The following is a 16,717-nucleotide window of genomic DNA, read 5'->3' as shown; positions in this document are numbered from 1 at the left end:
TTTATTGTTGTTGTTGTTGTGAACAAATGCCTGTACAATATACCCGTGCAGCCCCCTGACTAGTTGAAGAGGCAACAATGTTAACTGTCTTTAAAAAAAATCCTAGTTATGTCAACCATGGCCCACCAGCATGCATTGCTTCTGTTTAACTCCAGTTCATTTCAATTGGGTTTGAATGGGGTCCCTATTCATAATCCAAGGACGTACAGCTGTGGTTTCTGTCAAATTGCTTCCTTTATATTCTGACGAGTAATAGTCTAGTCAAGAGATTAGCAGTGTGATCCGAGACATCCATCCGTTTTAGATTTTCCTTCAGATGTGAACCCACAAGGTGCATTATGCCAGCACTTCCCTCTCAGCTCCCGCATCTGCAATAGCAGGGTGGAGACATACATTATGGGCCTATTGTGTAACAAGTATTTGGATAATGTATAGGAAGTGCTTCTAAATTGCTATATCAATGCAAATTATTATTATTATTGATTTGCTTATAGCTGTACTGTTTAAATGCTAACACTTTCCGTTATGCAACTGTTTAAAAACAAAAATAGCGGACACTTCCAGTCTCTGAGAATGCAATCCTAGGCATGTCTGTTAAAAAGTGACTCCCAGTGAGTTCAATAAGACTAACTCCCAAGTAACTCTGTACAGGATTGCAGCCTGATGTACATAAACTCCCCCCCCCAGTTTCTTTTTGTCTATCTAATAGCATAAAAGTGTATTGCTGTTGTTGTTTTAATTGGAAAGAGGATCTGAACTTGTGTCTGTATGAGTCATAATGAGTTCCAAATCAAAGAACTGAAGTTCTGATTACATAGTGGGCACTACCTAAGTGGGAAATACAGCAGCACCGCTAGCAGTTTATTATTATTATTATCATGAATCAGTCCAAAGAAAGGGACGTGTTTGAGGTTCTGTGCACCTGCAGTGAGCGAGGCTGTGAGAAAGCTGGAGGCATTGCCCTTTTAAGAAGCACCATTCCTGGAGCGGCAAGCCTTGCGCAAGCAGGTTCCTTGTACATGCAAAAACGTACACAAGCAAAATGTGCTGCAAAAGTTGGTGTAAAAGGAAAGGAGGTGGAGGGGAAAGAAAGCACCCGGGCTCCAGCCAGTGAATGATTGGCGCTGGCCCACCCGTTGGAGAAGTAAAATTGGGGGGTGGGGGGGAAGAGAGAAGAGAGAAGGTTTCAGCCAGGGTAGCTGGCCCAGGCTGCTGTCCAGCGTAGCCTATGCAGTTCTGCTTGTCTGACTAGAACAGGCTTCTTCCTTCACTTCAGCTCAATGAAGATTTGCACTGACTGAACAGATCCCCACCCCACCCCACCCCACCCATGGTCGTCTTGTAAATTGGCTCTAAGAAGTGATGGAACCCCAATTTCTTTATTTTGCAAAACATTTCACAGGCTACAGAAGTCCTGAATTCTGCTCTTAGGAACACAGGGAACTGTCTTATACTGAATCTGAACATTGACCCATCTGATCCATTATCGTCTATATTGACTGGCGACAGCTTATCCCAGGTTGCAGCCCTAACTGGAGATGACAAGAATTGGGAACTTCTGTGTGCAAGGCAAACGCTCCGCCCGAGTTCCAGTCCTTCCCCATTTTACAAACAAGATGCTACCTAGTCCAGCATCCTGGTCTTACAGTGGCTGACTAGATGCCGGTGGGAAACCCACAAGCAGGATTCAAGCACAAGAGCCCCCTCCCCTCCTGTGGTTTCCAGCAACTAGTATTCAGAAACATACTCTCTCTGACCATGGAGGCATAGCCATCATGGCTAGTAGACCCTCCTTGCCTTATCCTCCACGAATGCATTTAATCCTTTTTTTAAAGCCATCCAAATTGGTGGCCGCCACTGCCTCTTGTGGCAGTGAGTTCCACAGTCATGGATAGGTGAGAAATCTAATAAATAAATAGATTAAAGGCGCCTGCCTGAAACCTTGCCAATCATTGCTGACAGCAGTGAACTAGATGGACTAACGCTCTGACCTGGTATGAGGCAGCCTCTTATCAATTCCTGTCCACACTTGTTATTGAAATTCAACGCAGAGTTTGGCTGCTTAATTCCCACTTTGAGTGGGAGTTTAACTGCTTCTGTGCAAAAATCCACCCAGAATGTTTGCCTACACAGTCGGCGTTTTTGTGCATGTTTATACAAGGACAGCATACAAGTAGTATTTCTGTGGTGTCACTTTCTCAATAGACTCCATAACAGCAAAATGAAAATTACGGGCATTTGAACAGCTGCTGAGAATGAATAGCATGCCATGGCAAAAAAACAAAACAACAACAAAGCAACAAAACAGAAACAGAAACACCCTTCTTTCAGCTCCCAAAACCTTGGTACTAGCCATTATAGCCACATCAACTTTGTGTTGTTGTTTTAAAAAATGCAGAATTGGGTCTACGCATCCAAATGCATCAGGCACAGAAGTTCCATTGTGTGTATTTACAATACATTATAAATTGGCTTTTTAAAAGGATTTAAGTGTTGGGTTTTCCCCAAATGGAATTTCGCATGTTGCGAGAGAGCCCCAATGAGCCCCAGCGTTCAGAACACCAGAAGCCGTTCCTCCAATCCCAGATACAGTATATGGAAGCTGGCTGCAGTTCCCCCAAGGGAGGCATAGCCCGTGTGGTTTCTTTTGTTGTTATATTGCAACTCCCATCGATGCTTGCCAACATGGCCAAACCAAGGGTGTGTGGGATGATGAGAGTTGTAGTCCAGCAACATTTGAAGGGCACTATGTGGGCAACTCCTGCTCTAAGATGTGAAGAAAAAGGAACTCTGTGCATGCTCATTACTGGTTCATTTCTTTCAGGGCTAAGCTTTGGCAATGAACATTAAGCCCCAGAGACCCCTGATCACAGTTTACAAATTCTCTGGAAAGGATGCCTTGCAGTAGTAATAATAGTAATGAGAGCCATTGTGGTGTAATGGTTCAGAGAGTTGGGACTAGGACCTGGGAGACCAGGATATGAATCCCTACTCAGCCACGAAGCTCACTGGGTGACCTTGGGCCAGTCACCTTCTCTTAGTACCTCACAAGGTTGTTGCAGTGATGAAATGGGGGTGGGCAGGAGAGCCATAGTCAGTAAACTCTTCATCTCAGGGTCGTGGGTTTGAGTCCCACATTGGGCAAACGATTTCCGCATTGCAGGGGGCTGGTCTAGATCATGAAATCATAAAGTTGTAGAGTTGGAAGGGACCCCCAAGGGTCATCTAGTCCAACCCCCTGCAATGCAGGAATTTCAGCTAAAGCATCCACGACCCTTCCTGTTCCCTTCCAGTTCTATGCTTCATGTACACCCCCTGAAGAAAAGACGGTATATAACGTCAGAAATAAATAAAAGCCAGTCCAGATGGGTAGAGGCTGCCTGCGGACGTGAGCAAGCCAAGGTCCTGCTGCACTCTGTACAGTGCTCCTAAGCCCGGCCATCGGCCAGCAGGAGCCCGGCGGACCTCTCCAGCAGCCCTGCCGCCGCCGCTGGGGGAGAAAGTGGCGGTATAACGACGGGGAGGGCCCCACCGCGCGGCTGCCTCTCCTCTCCAGCAGCCGGGGCTGCCACGGCTCCTTTAAGAGCCGCAGGTCTATGGAAATGAGCGTCGGCGAGCTGCTGCCGCAGCGGAGCCTTGCCGGGCTGGTTGGCAGGCGGAGAGACCTTCGCGGGCTGCGAGCAAGAGCGCACGCGGCGGCGGCGGAGGAGGAGGACCTGCTCGGGCTGATCGGCGGAGCCGGCGGGCGCTTCGGCCCGGATCCTCCGCTGGGCATGAAGCGCAGCTGCTGAGCGACGCGCGGACGGACGGAGCGAGCGGAAGCCGGACTGCGGGCGGCGGCGGGAGATGGGCGGCGGCTGCGGCTGCTGCGCCCCCGGCCGGGCTGTGCTGCTGCTGCTGGCGGCGCTGGGGATCCCCCGCTCGGCCGCAGCCCGGAGCCCCCCGGGGCCGCCCTGCGCCCCCTTCAGCGGACCGGGGTGGCCGCCGCCGCCGCCGCCGGAGCCGGAGCTGCTCCCCGCCTGCGCCGCGCTGCCGCTCTCGTGGCGCTGCCCGGCCGCGCGTCCTGCCCGCGGCCTCTGGGCGCACCTGCTCGGGCCGCGCTGCGGCGGCGGGGCGGCGGCGGCTGAAGACGGCGACTTGGTGCTACTAAGCCGGCTCCTGCTGGCCCCAGAGCCGGGCCCGCGGTTCCGCAGGGGGCGCAGGCGGGCGCTGTGCATGGAGCCGGGCGCGCGCGTCCCCCTGCCTCCGGCCAGCTCGCGGGGAGGCTGCCGGCTGCGCTGCCGGTTGCGAGGCGAGAGCGAGCCGTCGGACCACCTCCAGGAGGACTTGCTCCTGCCCCCACGGGCCAGGTGCCTCCGCTCCGGGCACCCGCTGCTCCTGGAGCTCCTGTGCAGCCTCTGTGAGGAGAAGGAGCGAGAGACCTTTGTCCTGTGGAGCCTCGGCCTGGGCTCTTCGCAGCAGCAGATGGAGAAGCTGTGGCGATCCGAAGGGGGACCCCGAGGTGGCGCGGGGAGCAGCCGGGCCAAGAGGAACGTCAACGCCAGCCCTCAGTTCCAGATGCCCGCCTACCAGGCTTCGGTGCCGGAGAACAGGCCGGCGGGGACCCCCGTGGTCATGCTGCGGGCCCTGGACCCCGACGAGGGCGAATGGGGCCGCTTGGACTACTCCATGGATGCCCTCTATGACAGCCGCTCCAACAGCTTCTTTGCCATTGACGCCCAGACGGGGGCCGTGACGACAGCTGAGGAGCTGGACCGGGAGACCAAGAGCACCCATGTGTTCCGGGTGACGGCCACGGACCACGGCGTGCCACGCCGCACCGCCCTGGCCACCCTCATGATCACGGTGAGCGACACCAATGACCACGATCCGGTCTTTGAGCAGCAGGAGTACAAGGAGAGCATGCGGGAGAACCTGGAGGTGGGCTACGAGGTGCTGACGGTGAGGGCCACGGATGGGGATGCCAGCCCCAACGCCAACATCCTCTACCGCATCCTGAATGGGAACGGCTCCAACCGGATCTTTGAGATTGACCCCAAGTCCGGCGTCATTCGCACCAATGGCCTGGTGGACCGGGAAGCAGTTGAGGCCTACCAGCTGATGGTGGAGGCCAACGACCAAGGCAAAGACCCGGGGCCACGCAGCACCACGGCCACGATCCACATCACGGTGGAGGATGATAACGACAACTCGCCGCAGTTCAGCGAGAAACGCTACGTGGTGCAGGTGCCCGAGAATGTGGCCTCCAACACTCACATCCTGCGGGTCAATGCGACCGACCGGGACAAAGGCAGCAATGCTCTGGTGCATTACAGCATCATGAGTGGCAACACCCGTGGCCAGTTCTACATCGATGCCCAGACAGGTAATATTGATGTCGTCAGCCAGCTTGACTATGAGATGAACAAGGAATACACCCTCCGCATTAGGGCCCAGGATGGAGGAAGGCCCCCTCTTTCCAACATCAGTGGGCTGGTGACCATCCAGGTGCTGGATGTCAATGACAATGCCCCCATATTTGTCAGCACCCCTTTTCAGTCTACGGTGCTAGAGAATGTCCCTGTGGGCTACTCTGTCATCCACATCCAAGCCATTGATGCGGATTCTGGGGAGAACGCTCGGCTCGAGTATGCTCTGGTTGACACGAGCTCAGATTTCCCCTTCACCATCAATAACAACACAGGCTGGATTGTGGTGGCCTCTGAATTGGACCGTGAAGCTGTGGACTTCTACAACTTCGGTGTTGAGGCCCGAGACCACGGTAGCCCCCCCATGACCTCCTCGGCCAGTGTCAGCATCACCGTCCTGGACGTCAATGATAACAATCCTGAGTTTACTCAAAAGGAATATACCATGAGGCTCAATGAAGACGCTGCTGTGGGCACCAGTGTCCTTACGGTCTCTGCCATTGACCGGGATGTCAACAGTGTCATCACCTACCAGATCACCAATGGGAACACCCGCAATCGCTTCTCCATAACCAGCCAGAGTGGTGGGGGTCTCATCACCCTGGCCCTACCCTTGGATTACAAATTAGAGCGTCAGTACCTGCTTACCATTACTGCTTCCGATGGCACACGACTCGACACGGCCCAGGTTTTTGTGAATGTGACGGATGCCAACACACACCGACCAGTCTTCCAGAGCTCCCACTACACCGTTAACATCAATGAGGACAGGCCAGTGGGTACCACTGTAGTTATTATTAGTGCTACGGATGAGGACACGGGGGAGAATGCCCGCATTACTTACTTCATGGAAGACAGTATCCCTCAGTTCAAGATAGATATGGATACTGGTGCTGTCACCACTCAGATGGAGCTGGACTATGAGGATCAGGTGTCCTACACATTGGCAATTACAGCCCGGGACAATGGTATCCCCCAGAAATCAGATACTACCTACTTGGAGATCCTAGTCAATGATGTAAATGACAACGCACCTCAGTTCTTAAGGGATAACTACCAAGGTTCTGTATATGAGGATGTGCCAGCTTTCACGAGTGTCCTGCAGGTTTCTGCCACCGACAGAGACTCTGGGCTGAATGGGAGGGTGTTCTATACCTTCCAGGGTGGGGACGATGGGGATGGAGACTTCATAATTGAATCCACATCGGGCATTGTTAGGACACTGCGCAGGCTGGACAGGGAGAATGTCCCACTGTATGAGCTTAGGGCGTATGCTGTCGATAAGGGCATGCCAGCCACGAGGACCCCTATTGATGTCTATATCACTGTTCTTGACGTCAATGACAACCCCCCTGTCTTTGAACAGGATGAGTTTGACATTTTTGTTGAGGAGAACAGCCCAATTGGTTTAGTGGTGGCCCGGATCACTGCCAGCGACCCAGATGAGGGCACCAATGCCCAGATCATGTATCAGATAGTGGAAGGCAACATTCCCGAGGTCTTTCAACTTGACATCTTTTCCGGAGAGCTGACGGCATTGATGGATTTGGATTATGAGGCCAAGTCTGAGTATGTCATTGTGGTCCAGGCTACTTCAGCACCACTCGTCAGCCGGGCCACTGTGCACGTCCGTCTGCTGGACAAGAATGACAACATCCCTGTCTTGAAGAATTTTGAGATCCTCTTCAATAACTATATCACCAACAAGTCCAGCAGTTTCCCCACGGGTGTGATTGGCAGAATCCCAGCCTATGACCCGGATGTCTCCGATACGCTTACCTATAGCTTTGAGCAAGGCAATGAACTGAGGCTGGTGCTCCTGAACCACAGCACTGGAGAGCTACGTCTGAGCAGGGCCTTGGATAACAACAGGCCTTTGGAAGCGATCATGAGAGTATCTGTGTCAGGTAAGGTGGCAAATGTATTGCTGTGCATCTCAAGTTCTGGGGGGAAGAGAAGCTTTTGGAACAATCTAGTTTAACTCTGCATGCCAACTTCATGCTCTCCTAACCTTGTGGCTAATCTCAAATGGCGTCATAGAATCTTAGAGTTGGAAGGGACCCAAGGGTCATCTAGTCCAACCCCCAGCAATGCAGGAATCTCAGCTAAAGCATCCATGACAGATGGCCATCCAACCTCTGCTTAAAAACATCCAAGGAAGCTTTTAAAGAAAGGGAGTCTGATCACACCCAGAAAACTTTTGCTAAATAACCATTCTGAATATGTGGTATATGGCCATACTGCCTTCCCCAGCCTGGTGCCCTGGACTGCAATTCCCACCATCCCTGAATTTTGGCCATGCTGGCTTGGGCTTCTGGGAGTTGTAGTCCAAAACATCTTTTGACACTTGAGATGTACGTTTTTAGGACCTACCTCATTTCTATGATTGTTAGTTGTTTTAATCTGTTTTTAATATTGTGTTTAAACTGTTCTAACCCACCCTGGGACCTTAGGGTAATGGGTGGGTAATTAATCATCATCATCACCACCACCATCATCATCTGCAGAGCACCAGGTCAGGGGAGCCTGCGTTAATCCGTTGTTTGCAATTAGGAAGCATTTAGCTGATCATTTCAAAGGTGCAGCAGCAGCAGCAAAGTAGAACTGTTTTTTTTGGGGGGGTGGGGTGGGAAATTGGTGGAGGTTGCATAACAGCCAAATGGCGATCTAGGATTCTGTGCGCTGCTCCAGTTGGCTGCCCCAGTCTTTGCTCTGAGACAACAGCCGAAACTGCAGAGTTTCTCCCCCCGCCCTATCTCTTCCACAGGCTCCCAGTATCCCAGCCAAAGAATCTTCTTCCTCCTGCCCTTCCTTTCTATTCCCTTTGAATGGAACCAACCACTTGAGGCTAATTCCATATAAAATTGACTTTTCTTGCATGCGAGCTGAACGCATGATGATTTGATGCCACCAACAGTGGCTTTTGGTGTTTGGGGCAGTGAGGATGAGGCAGGAGGAGTGCAAGATGGGTCTGTTCTGTGATCATTCATTCGGAAGATGGAGCTGACCTTCCTCTGAGCTCTGAGATTTTGTTTATCAGTGCCTGGAAGATGGGGGAGAATGCTGTCCTGTAAGGAAACCCTTAGTATGTCTGCTTCATTGCTACCAGACATAGTCTCACAACAAACATGGGCTCTTTTCTCCCAGAGCTTATACTCCTGTATGTTTGTTATTCCTCAAGATACCTCGAGACTTTTTGGGTGGTATGCTGCTAAGTTTTGCACAGAGCACCAAACCCATTGAAATTGATGACCTTCATTCTTTTCAGTGAAATGTAGTCGAATTCCACTGCTTGTTGCATTTTTGCTGCAACCGAGAAATGAACGCAGCTACTCTTCCGCAACACAGACATGGAATTTGTGTGCCTGAGATAGGTGTAGCATGTGGGGAAATGTGTCACTGGAGTAGAATAGCTGTTTTGTTCCAGGAGAAGGATGCAGTCCCTTTAATTAGCCAGATAGTCTCCTTTTCCTACACTGCCACTTTATTACAATGCCCTGTGTCTGTGCTTTGCAATTACATTAAATTAAATGCTACTGTCCCAGTGCAGAACTTTGCAGGGTAAGCAGAGAGGCAAGCATCAGCAGATATGGTTGTTGTGTGTAGGATATAAACTGATGCAGGGATGGGGAACCTGTGGCCTTGCAAAGGTTGCTGAGCTACAACTCCCATCATTCCTGAACATCAGCCATACTGGCTGGGGCTGATAGGAGTTGATTTATTGATTTATGAAATTTGTATAGCGGCTTTCATCCGAAGAGGGCAGGGTAATCCAGCATCACCTGGAGGGTCACAGGCACCCCATCCCTGAGTTAATGTTAAAGCTACAGCTAACTCATCTTCAGGATGTCAAGGGCTTACAGAAGGACCAGTGACAAAATCTCAGCATAGAGGACCACAGGTGGATGAAAGGTGAAATGGTAACTTATGGCAAGCATAAGAAGTCCAGCATTCTGTTCTCATAAGCAGCTAACCAGATGCCTGTGGGAAGCCTGCATGCAGGACCCAAGTTCAACAAGGGTCTCCCAATTCCCTGCTCCCCTCCAAATAGTGGGGGATTTACAAAAAAACTGACTGTGAACTGCATAATTTGAATTTGCTTTAGCCTCTTGGAACAGGGATGCAGAGCCTGTGGACCTCACAATGTTGCTGGACTCCAACTCCCATCTGCCTCAGCCTGCATGGCCAACAGCCAGGGATGCTGGGAGTTGTAGTTCAACAGCATATGGAAGTCTACAGGTTCCCTTTCTTTTCCCCCCGGAATTATGGTGACATCAGGAAGAGAGAGTCCTGCTCAGGAATGGCTTAGTCATCCAAGGCTTACTTACATGTAGCCTCATCCATGAGGCAGTTCCTGATCCTAAAATGTTGTGTTTCTGACCATTTCCAGCAACTTTTAAAAGAGACTATGGCTATGCCATAATGTCAGTGGGTTGTATTTAGTGCTTTGCCAACAGGGTTCCATGGGCACAATGGGAGTTGTGTTTTCTCTCCTACTCCCATTCTAGATGGTCCCCTCAACCTTCTAGAGCCGATTTTGAGGGCACTTGGAAGGGTGGAGGGGGAAAGAAGTTCCATTGAGTACCCAGAAGACCCTTCCACCAACAGAGCTGCAGCTTTGGCTATGGGCTATTGCCCTGCTATCTTCAAATATGCTACTGGAAATGGCTGGAGAACACATTTTTCAGATGGGCTCTTGTGTATGATTGGTGGGCGAGCATCATCAATATCAGTGTGCTGACTGAATGGATAGATGAGCTAAGGCTGGAAGGGTATATACAGCTTACTAAGGATTTTCCCACGGAGAAGTCCCTGCCGCACCTTCACAACTTGTTCCAGGTTCAAGGAGCTCTGGGCAAAGTGTCCTTTAGTGGGCTTCCTCCTCTGTTGACATTCCATGGTGGGCTTACTGAGTCGATGGTGGTGCTCAGAGCAACTCAGGGCAGCTGTGTCTGTTTGCCATTTAATTTCCCACAATGTCTGTGGTGTAGCATTGCTTTTGGGCATTGTGGGAAATACCCACCTATCTGGCACTGCTTAGAGTACCAGATCAGATTTGTTTAGAAAGGGGCAGAGGTGGGTCCTTCCCAGGTGCCGGGGCTATGGACTCTGCCAAAGAACAGCAGGGACTGATCCTGGCTCTAATGACTGGCCTCCTCCCCACTCTGGCCGCAAAGGACTGGGCTGTGAGTGAGGAACATGTGGTGGTCGTGGGCGTAGTTGGAGGAAGGGAGAGAAGCCACTTCGGCAAACAGGATAGAGCTTACACGCCTTACATATCTCTCTCTCTCTCTCTCTCTCTCTCTCTCTCTCTCCCACACACACACACACACACATTCATGTTAAATCTCATGAATCAGGATGTTGTTGACTCACTTCTGCAAAGCCTCCCACTCTGTGCTGGAGCAAATTCAACCTGGCAGTTGCTCCTTTTCCTAACTTAGATCTGGTGGCTTGATAGCACACATCCCTCTTTTATCCGGAGTTTGAGGCCTGCGCCCTATTTGTCCAGCAGGAATTGGAGGCCTTGGAGAGGATGGGCTATGACTACAGAACTTTGGGCTCCTCACTTCTTCGCAACCCAGCCTCTTGGCCTCTATAGGCAAATTTCCTCAAGGCAAAACCACACCAGGTGTGGTTGGTGCCTCGCCTGCACCTGATCCTTAGTGAAACTGCATCATTGCGTGCAGGAATCTGGAAACTTTCATTGGCCCTAGAGTCATCCCTACCAAGGATGGGAAGTATCTGCTGCTGGAACTCCTTGGAGGAACGTAGCCTGGCCTAGCCTGGCCAGCATCTATAATTGCTCTCCACCTTCAAGTAACTAGTTATTACGTGCCTATTACTCTCCTGGGTCTTTGTAGCAGCACCTGTTCGACAAGGTTTTTGCCAGGAATTAGAGCTGAATTTATGGTCCAATTCTGCTTGTGATGCAGTTGGCATCTGCCTTCAGGGAGGGCTAATAACAGATTGTTACAGCATGCACAAAGTGAAGTGAAACCTGCCAACTGCCATTGGCAATTTGACTAGGCTGCTTTCGCAGGGCGACGGGACAGGAGATTTTTGTGGTGGGGTAGGAATGGGTGGTAGATGCATCTGAGTTCTGGGGAAAGGCCAGATCTTAGTGATAGACCTGTCTTACATACAGGGGGTCCTAGGTTCAGCCCCTAGCATCTCCCAGTTGCAACAGGACTACACCAATCTGAAACTCTGGAGGGCTACTGCTAGTCATTGTAGACATACTGAACCACATGAACCAAGTCCGATTCAGAATAAGCTATATTTCATGTTGGCAGGGGCATCAAAGATCACGCAGTCCAAATCCTTACCACAGCTAGTGTTTTCTCTAGCTAAACAGCCAATATAAATGTTAACACAACCTGTTTAAAACAACAACGACCAAAGCTTCAAAGGGAGATGATTTCATGAGATCCTAGGCAAATAATTTTGTTGCTCAGTTGCTGTTGCAGCCAAGTTCTTCCTATTTTGTAGAATGACTGTTGTTTACCTGCAAGTTAAACCCCACAGACTCCTGTCCTCCTTTTAGTGGCAAAAGAAATTGCTTGCTTTCAGTTTGATTTATGGCAAGGCCATATAGAAGTTACGTGGCTGTCTTTTCCGTCAGCTGCATAATTCCCTGGTTGCCACTCTTTCTTCACATCATAATCTTGCATTTTAATCCCTGCATTTTCTTTCCTTTTCTTCCTCTGCTCTGATGGCATTCTTGGGCTTGTGTATATATTCTCTTTCATGTATGGCGTCCAAACTGGGCATGACACATCCTGCTAAAGCCAACCCCAAATCGTGACTGATTAAAAAATGACACCATCATTATCATGTGGGCATAGGGTATCTTCCCATGCAGACTTTAAAAAAAAAACCCCACAACCAACCAAAACCAAAACCGTTTTTGTGGTGAAGCTGCTGAAGTTGGAGTTCTGGCAAAATACACAGTCTCTGATGCTGTCTGCTGTCAGAGATTTGACAAGCCAAGTCAGGACTTGCAAAGTAGTCGTTAATGTTTTTAGTCTATCCTTTCCTAAGAGGGATGGCATACTTTTCTCCTATCCTAGCTCACAAGTTCAGTATTCCAGTCCAGATGATCACAAACATTGTCAAAAAGCTAAGGGGAGAGATTGTGTTTGTATGTGTAGAAGGTCCCAGGAGCACCACTGAACATTACCCCCTTATTAATGCTGCCCTCCATAGCATGGAAGACGATGGCAGGCCTTCTTGCCGGAGACCAATTTGGAGATGCTTAAGAGCAGCTGTCCCTGAGTCTCGGCAATTAAACTCTCAGCATGGTGGCTGCCGGTCGCACCTGCTCTGTGGGGATAGGAATACAGGGACTGGGGAATACTGTACAGTGGATAGATTGGAGTGCCGATAATACACATAGCCCCTGGCTGTCATTGGAGCCCCGCTGAATGGTATTGCTGGCTTCTGATGCAGGGGGAATCCAAGCCGCTGGTGTTTATAGGGAAATTGCTGCAGCTGGCACTCCAGAGCTGGTGACTGCAGAATTAGAGGGAGGGTTTTTTCCTGGTGTGGCCAGTCAAAGCAAGAGAATGAATGTACAGTTGTATTTCCAGCTGGTGGGTAGATGGTAAGAATTTATTTCATTAAAAATTTATATTCCGCTTGATTGACAGAAAGAATAGGACAATGAAATTGTCAGCATAAACAATTTGAATATTTAAACATTCAAAAATAATGAAAATCAACAATAAGATAAAAACCCACTTAAAACACATGTAAACTTTCTACATATCTGGGTAGGCTGGCCTAAACAAAGTTTTTAGCAGGTACAGTCATACCTCGGAAGTCGAACGCCTTGCAAGCCGAATGTTTTGGATCCTGAACGCCGCAAACCTGGAAGTGGGTGTTCCGGTTTGTAAACATTCTTTGGAACCCCAACATCCAATGCTGCTTCCGTGGCTTCCGATTGGCTGCAGGAGCTTCTGGAATGGATTATGTGGCAGCTGTAACCGTGCCAGTTCTGCAGATTTGCTGTGACTATGCTCTTCTGGAATGAATCCCCCCCAAAGGCTTTGAAGTAACCTGGAGAGTCAGGAGCTGTGTCACTGGGGGCCAAACTTCACAATGCATGCAAGTGGACATCATGGTAGTCCAGGAGCCTCTTTTGTAGTCCAGCTCCAGAGGAGGTGGCTGGGAATGGAAAAATGACAAGAGTCACCATTGCTTGTGCCAAAGCCTTCATGGAAAAAGTGTGGTGTATGTGAAAAGACTGTTCCTAACTCAGGCAGGGAGATGAGATGCTCATGTAAAATATTTGTACAGTATGTGCCATCCACATACACCCTGCTTAAAAAGAATGAGAGAATATTTTGGGGAAAATACCCTGGCCCATTTCACCCAGCATTCCCAGTTGGTTAGAGTATGTCGCTGATAATGCCAAGGTTACAGGTTCAATCCCTGTTTGGGACAGCTGCATATTCCAGCATTGCAGGGGGTTGGACTAGAACTAGATGATAGCCATGGTCCCTTCCAACTCTACAGTTCTATGATTTTAATTGGTTAACCAGATGCCTGTGAGAAGTCCATAAACAGGACATGAGCACAATAGACCTCTCCTGTTCTCAGTGCATTTTGAGACATATTGCTAGAAGTACAAGGCTGGCTGTGTTTGGACATAATGCCAAATATAACCATAGCATGGCTTTATGGGAACAAGCTGCAGTGAGCCTTGGGCTTGCATATTCCTCCCTTCCTGCTTCTGGTGCATCTGCGAGGAAATTGGAATCTTCCACTTCTGTTTTAGGCTACTCATGATTTAGTGTGCCATCGGAACCCTAAACCGTGGTTAATCTTAACTGTGGTTTGTTGAAACAATCCAGCTTCAAAATCGTTTGAAATTGGCTTGTTTGAGCAAGCCGTAGGTAAGATTACTCATAATTTGTCTAGGGTCAGATGGTATGACAAGCTGTGATTAATCTCTAAAATGAAAGTGGAGGAGCGCATGAGCCGATGGCTTGCTGTGGTCCTTTCTCATAACACTAAGCCATGATTTAGCTGTACACCTGAATGCAGCCATTGTGTCTGATGTTGAGAATTGCTGCCCTCCCTCCTCGCCTTGGCAAAAAAACAAAAAACAAAAAAGACTGTGAGGAGTGCAAAGCGCAACACAGCTGCATAGCAAGATGTGAATTTTTGCTTGCTAGATATGGCCTGACAGCAAACTTGCTCCTACTGATGGACTCTAGGCCTGCAAAAAGACTAATTACAAATAACACATGACAAAGATGCCCCGGGGCAGGAAAATGGTTCAGAACATTTGCTTTCCCCAATGACTTCTGCTTTTTCAGACCAATAATGTTATTCATCAGAGCTTGCTGTTCACACCTAGAGAAGGGCTTTTATGTAAATGCATTTCCAGATACTGCCAACGGCATGTGTAGATGGCAGGGAGAATAACATGTCATGATTAGAGCAATGTGTTTGTGGTCAAGCACAACCAAAGATATTATTCATTAAGTTTTCTATTGTCCATTTATACAAGGCTGGTAGGCAAAGATCCCTAAGGAATCTGATTAGCAGCAGCCTTTGGCTATCTGACTCTGAAAAGTTGTGTCCCCCCCCCACCAACACCTTCCATTTAGCCAGATTGTGTGTGTTGTATACAATTGCAATGTTTGCAATAAATTGTGGAAAAAAATCCACAAGCTACATTTTTCCTGCCACTGCTTGGAGGATGCAATATTATCCTGGTGAAAAAAGGTCTCGGGATTATAGTCATGCTTTTTATTAATTTCAGGAAATGTGTATCTTTTAAAATGTGTACAGATAATACACCTGAAAACATGTATTTGTTCATATATACTACTAGCTGAATTTGGCTACCGTTTGATAATGAATGTCCTTTTGGTGGCAAATAGTGACTTACCTCTAAGGGTCAGTGTAGTATACTGGTTAGAGTGCTGGACTAGGACCTGGGAGACCAGGGTTTGAATCCCTGCTCACCTATGAAGCTCATTGGATGGCCTTGGGCCAGTCACTCTCTCTTAGCCTAGTCTACCTCATAGGGTTGTTTTGAGGATTAAATGGGAGGTGGGAAACCATGTATGCCTCATTGAGTTCCTTGGAAGACAGGTAGATGATGATGATGATGATGATGATAATGTGTGAAATGGCCCCGAGTGTATGGAGTCTGGTGAGGTGGCTGTGGTTTCTCTGCAGTTCTTTCTGGCAGCCCAGACAGAGTTAAGACTCACTATTAGTAACCTTCCTGCATCTTCCACTACACACAACTTTTGTCCTGATTACTATTGCACTTCTTCTGCTTGTATTGGGGCTTTTAGAATTTATTTTCATTTATTTTGTTGATTGAATTCCTACACCACCCTTCACCCAATATAAAAACACAAAGATGTGCAACATAACAACAAACAGAAAGAATTTTTGTTGTTGTTCAGTCGTTCAGTCGTGTCCGACTCTTCGTGACCCCATGGACCAGAGCACACCAGGCACGCCTACAGAAAGAATACCCATCCCTTTTTAAAAAGGCTATAGATTCTTTAGTTAGCCAAAGGTCTGGGAAAAGAGCAATCTTTTCGCCTGGTGACTAAATGGTGAATGATGAACAACCCAGTATATGCGAGTTTTCTCTTAATTGGCTCTAGATTAGGTCTCCCGATCATGTGAGTTTGGTAGTAAAGATTTAAGGGATCCGCTGTGAAAACCCTGGAATCCCACTCAAACCATTTGCATTAGTGACTTGAAGGTAAACCAAGACCCTAAATGGCTTCCCCCGAGTTATGGAGAAAATGTGCTGCAAATGATGAAAAACAACCACTCCTGAACTATGTTGAACTTGGCTTGTTACATTTTTTTACTTGGTTTGTTTATAAAAACATTTATATTTCCATTTTAAAAAAAATGCTCAGACAGGCTAACGGCACAGCATCAACACATAGCACTATTAAATACAATATATACTTAACAAAAGTAAAAGGAAACAGGAAACTAAACAAAGCACATATAGACAAAATCGCAGCAAAACAGCTGATCAAAAAAGCCTGATGAAAAAGGAAGCTTTTGAGCAGGCAGTGGACAGGTCATGTCAATGCCATCTCCTTCTGTCTGTGTCCCAGTTCAAACTGTAACTGCAGCTGCCTTCAGTTGTCTCCCTGCTCATCACTCAAACGCTGATAGGCGTCACGTTCTGAAGGCTGGGGAGAAAGATTTCCAGCTACCATGGGACATAATTCTTTCATTAAATCCCTCACCAGGCAAAAAAAACAAAACACACCAAAACGAAAAACACCCTTGGCACGAGGCCCATTCATGCT

The 16,717-nt window shown here is 48.6% G+C and overlaps 1 protein-coding gene across 3 annotated transcripts in view; it reads left to right on the top strand.

Moving 5' to 3' along the window:
• The first annotated feature begins 4,200 nt into the window (after nucleotides 1–4,200).
• The window catches only part of CELSR2 (cadherin EGF LAG seven-pass G-type receptor 2), a 116,069-nt gene continuing 103,552 nt past the window's right edge, over nucleotides 4,201–16,717 (top strand). For all 3 annotated transcript variants that reach the window (XM_033152497.1, XM_033152494.1, XM_033152495.1), the window contains exon 1: nucleotides 4,201–7,315. In XM_033152497.1, coding sequence (XP_033008388.1) covers nucleotides 4,216–7,315 — 3,100 coding nt within the window. In that variant the 5' untranslated portion in view covers nucleotides 4,201–4,215. The remainder of the gene's footprint in view (nucleotides 7,316–16,717) is intronic.

The sequence above is a fragment of the Lacerta agilis genome, chromosome 6 (assembly GCF_009819535.1).
Source record: "Lacerta agilis isolate rLacAgi1 chromosome 6, rLacAgi1.pri, whole genome shotgun sequence".
Taxonomy (NCBI): Eukaryota; Metazoa; Chordata; class Lepidosauria; order Squamata; family Lacertidae; genus Lacerta; species Lacerta agilis.
This window is presented reverse-complemented; position numbering and strand designations above follow the sequence as displayed.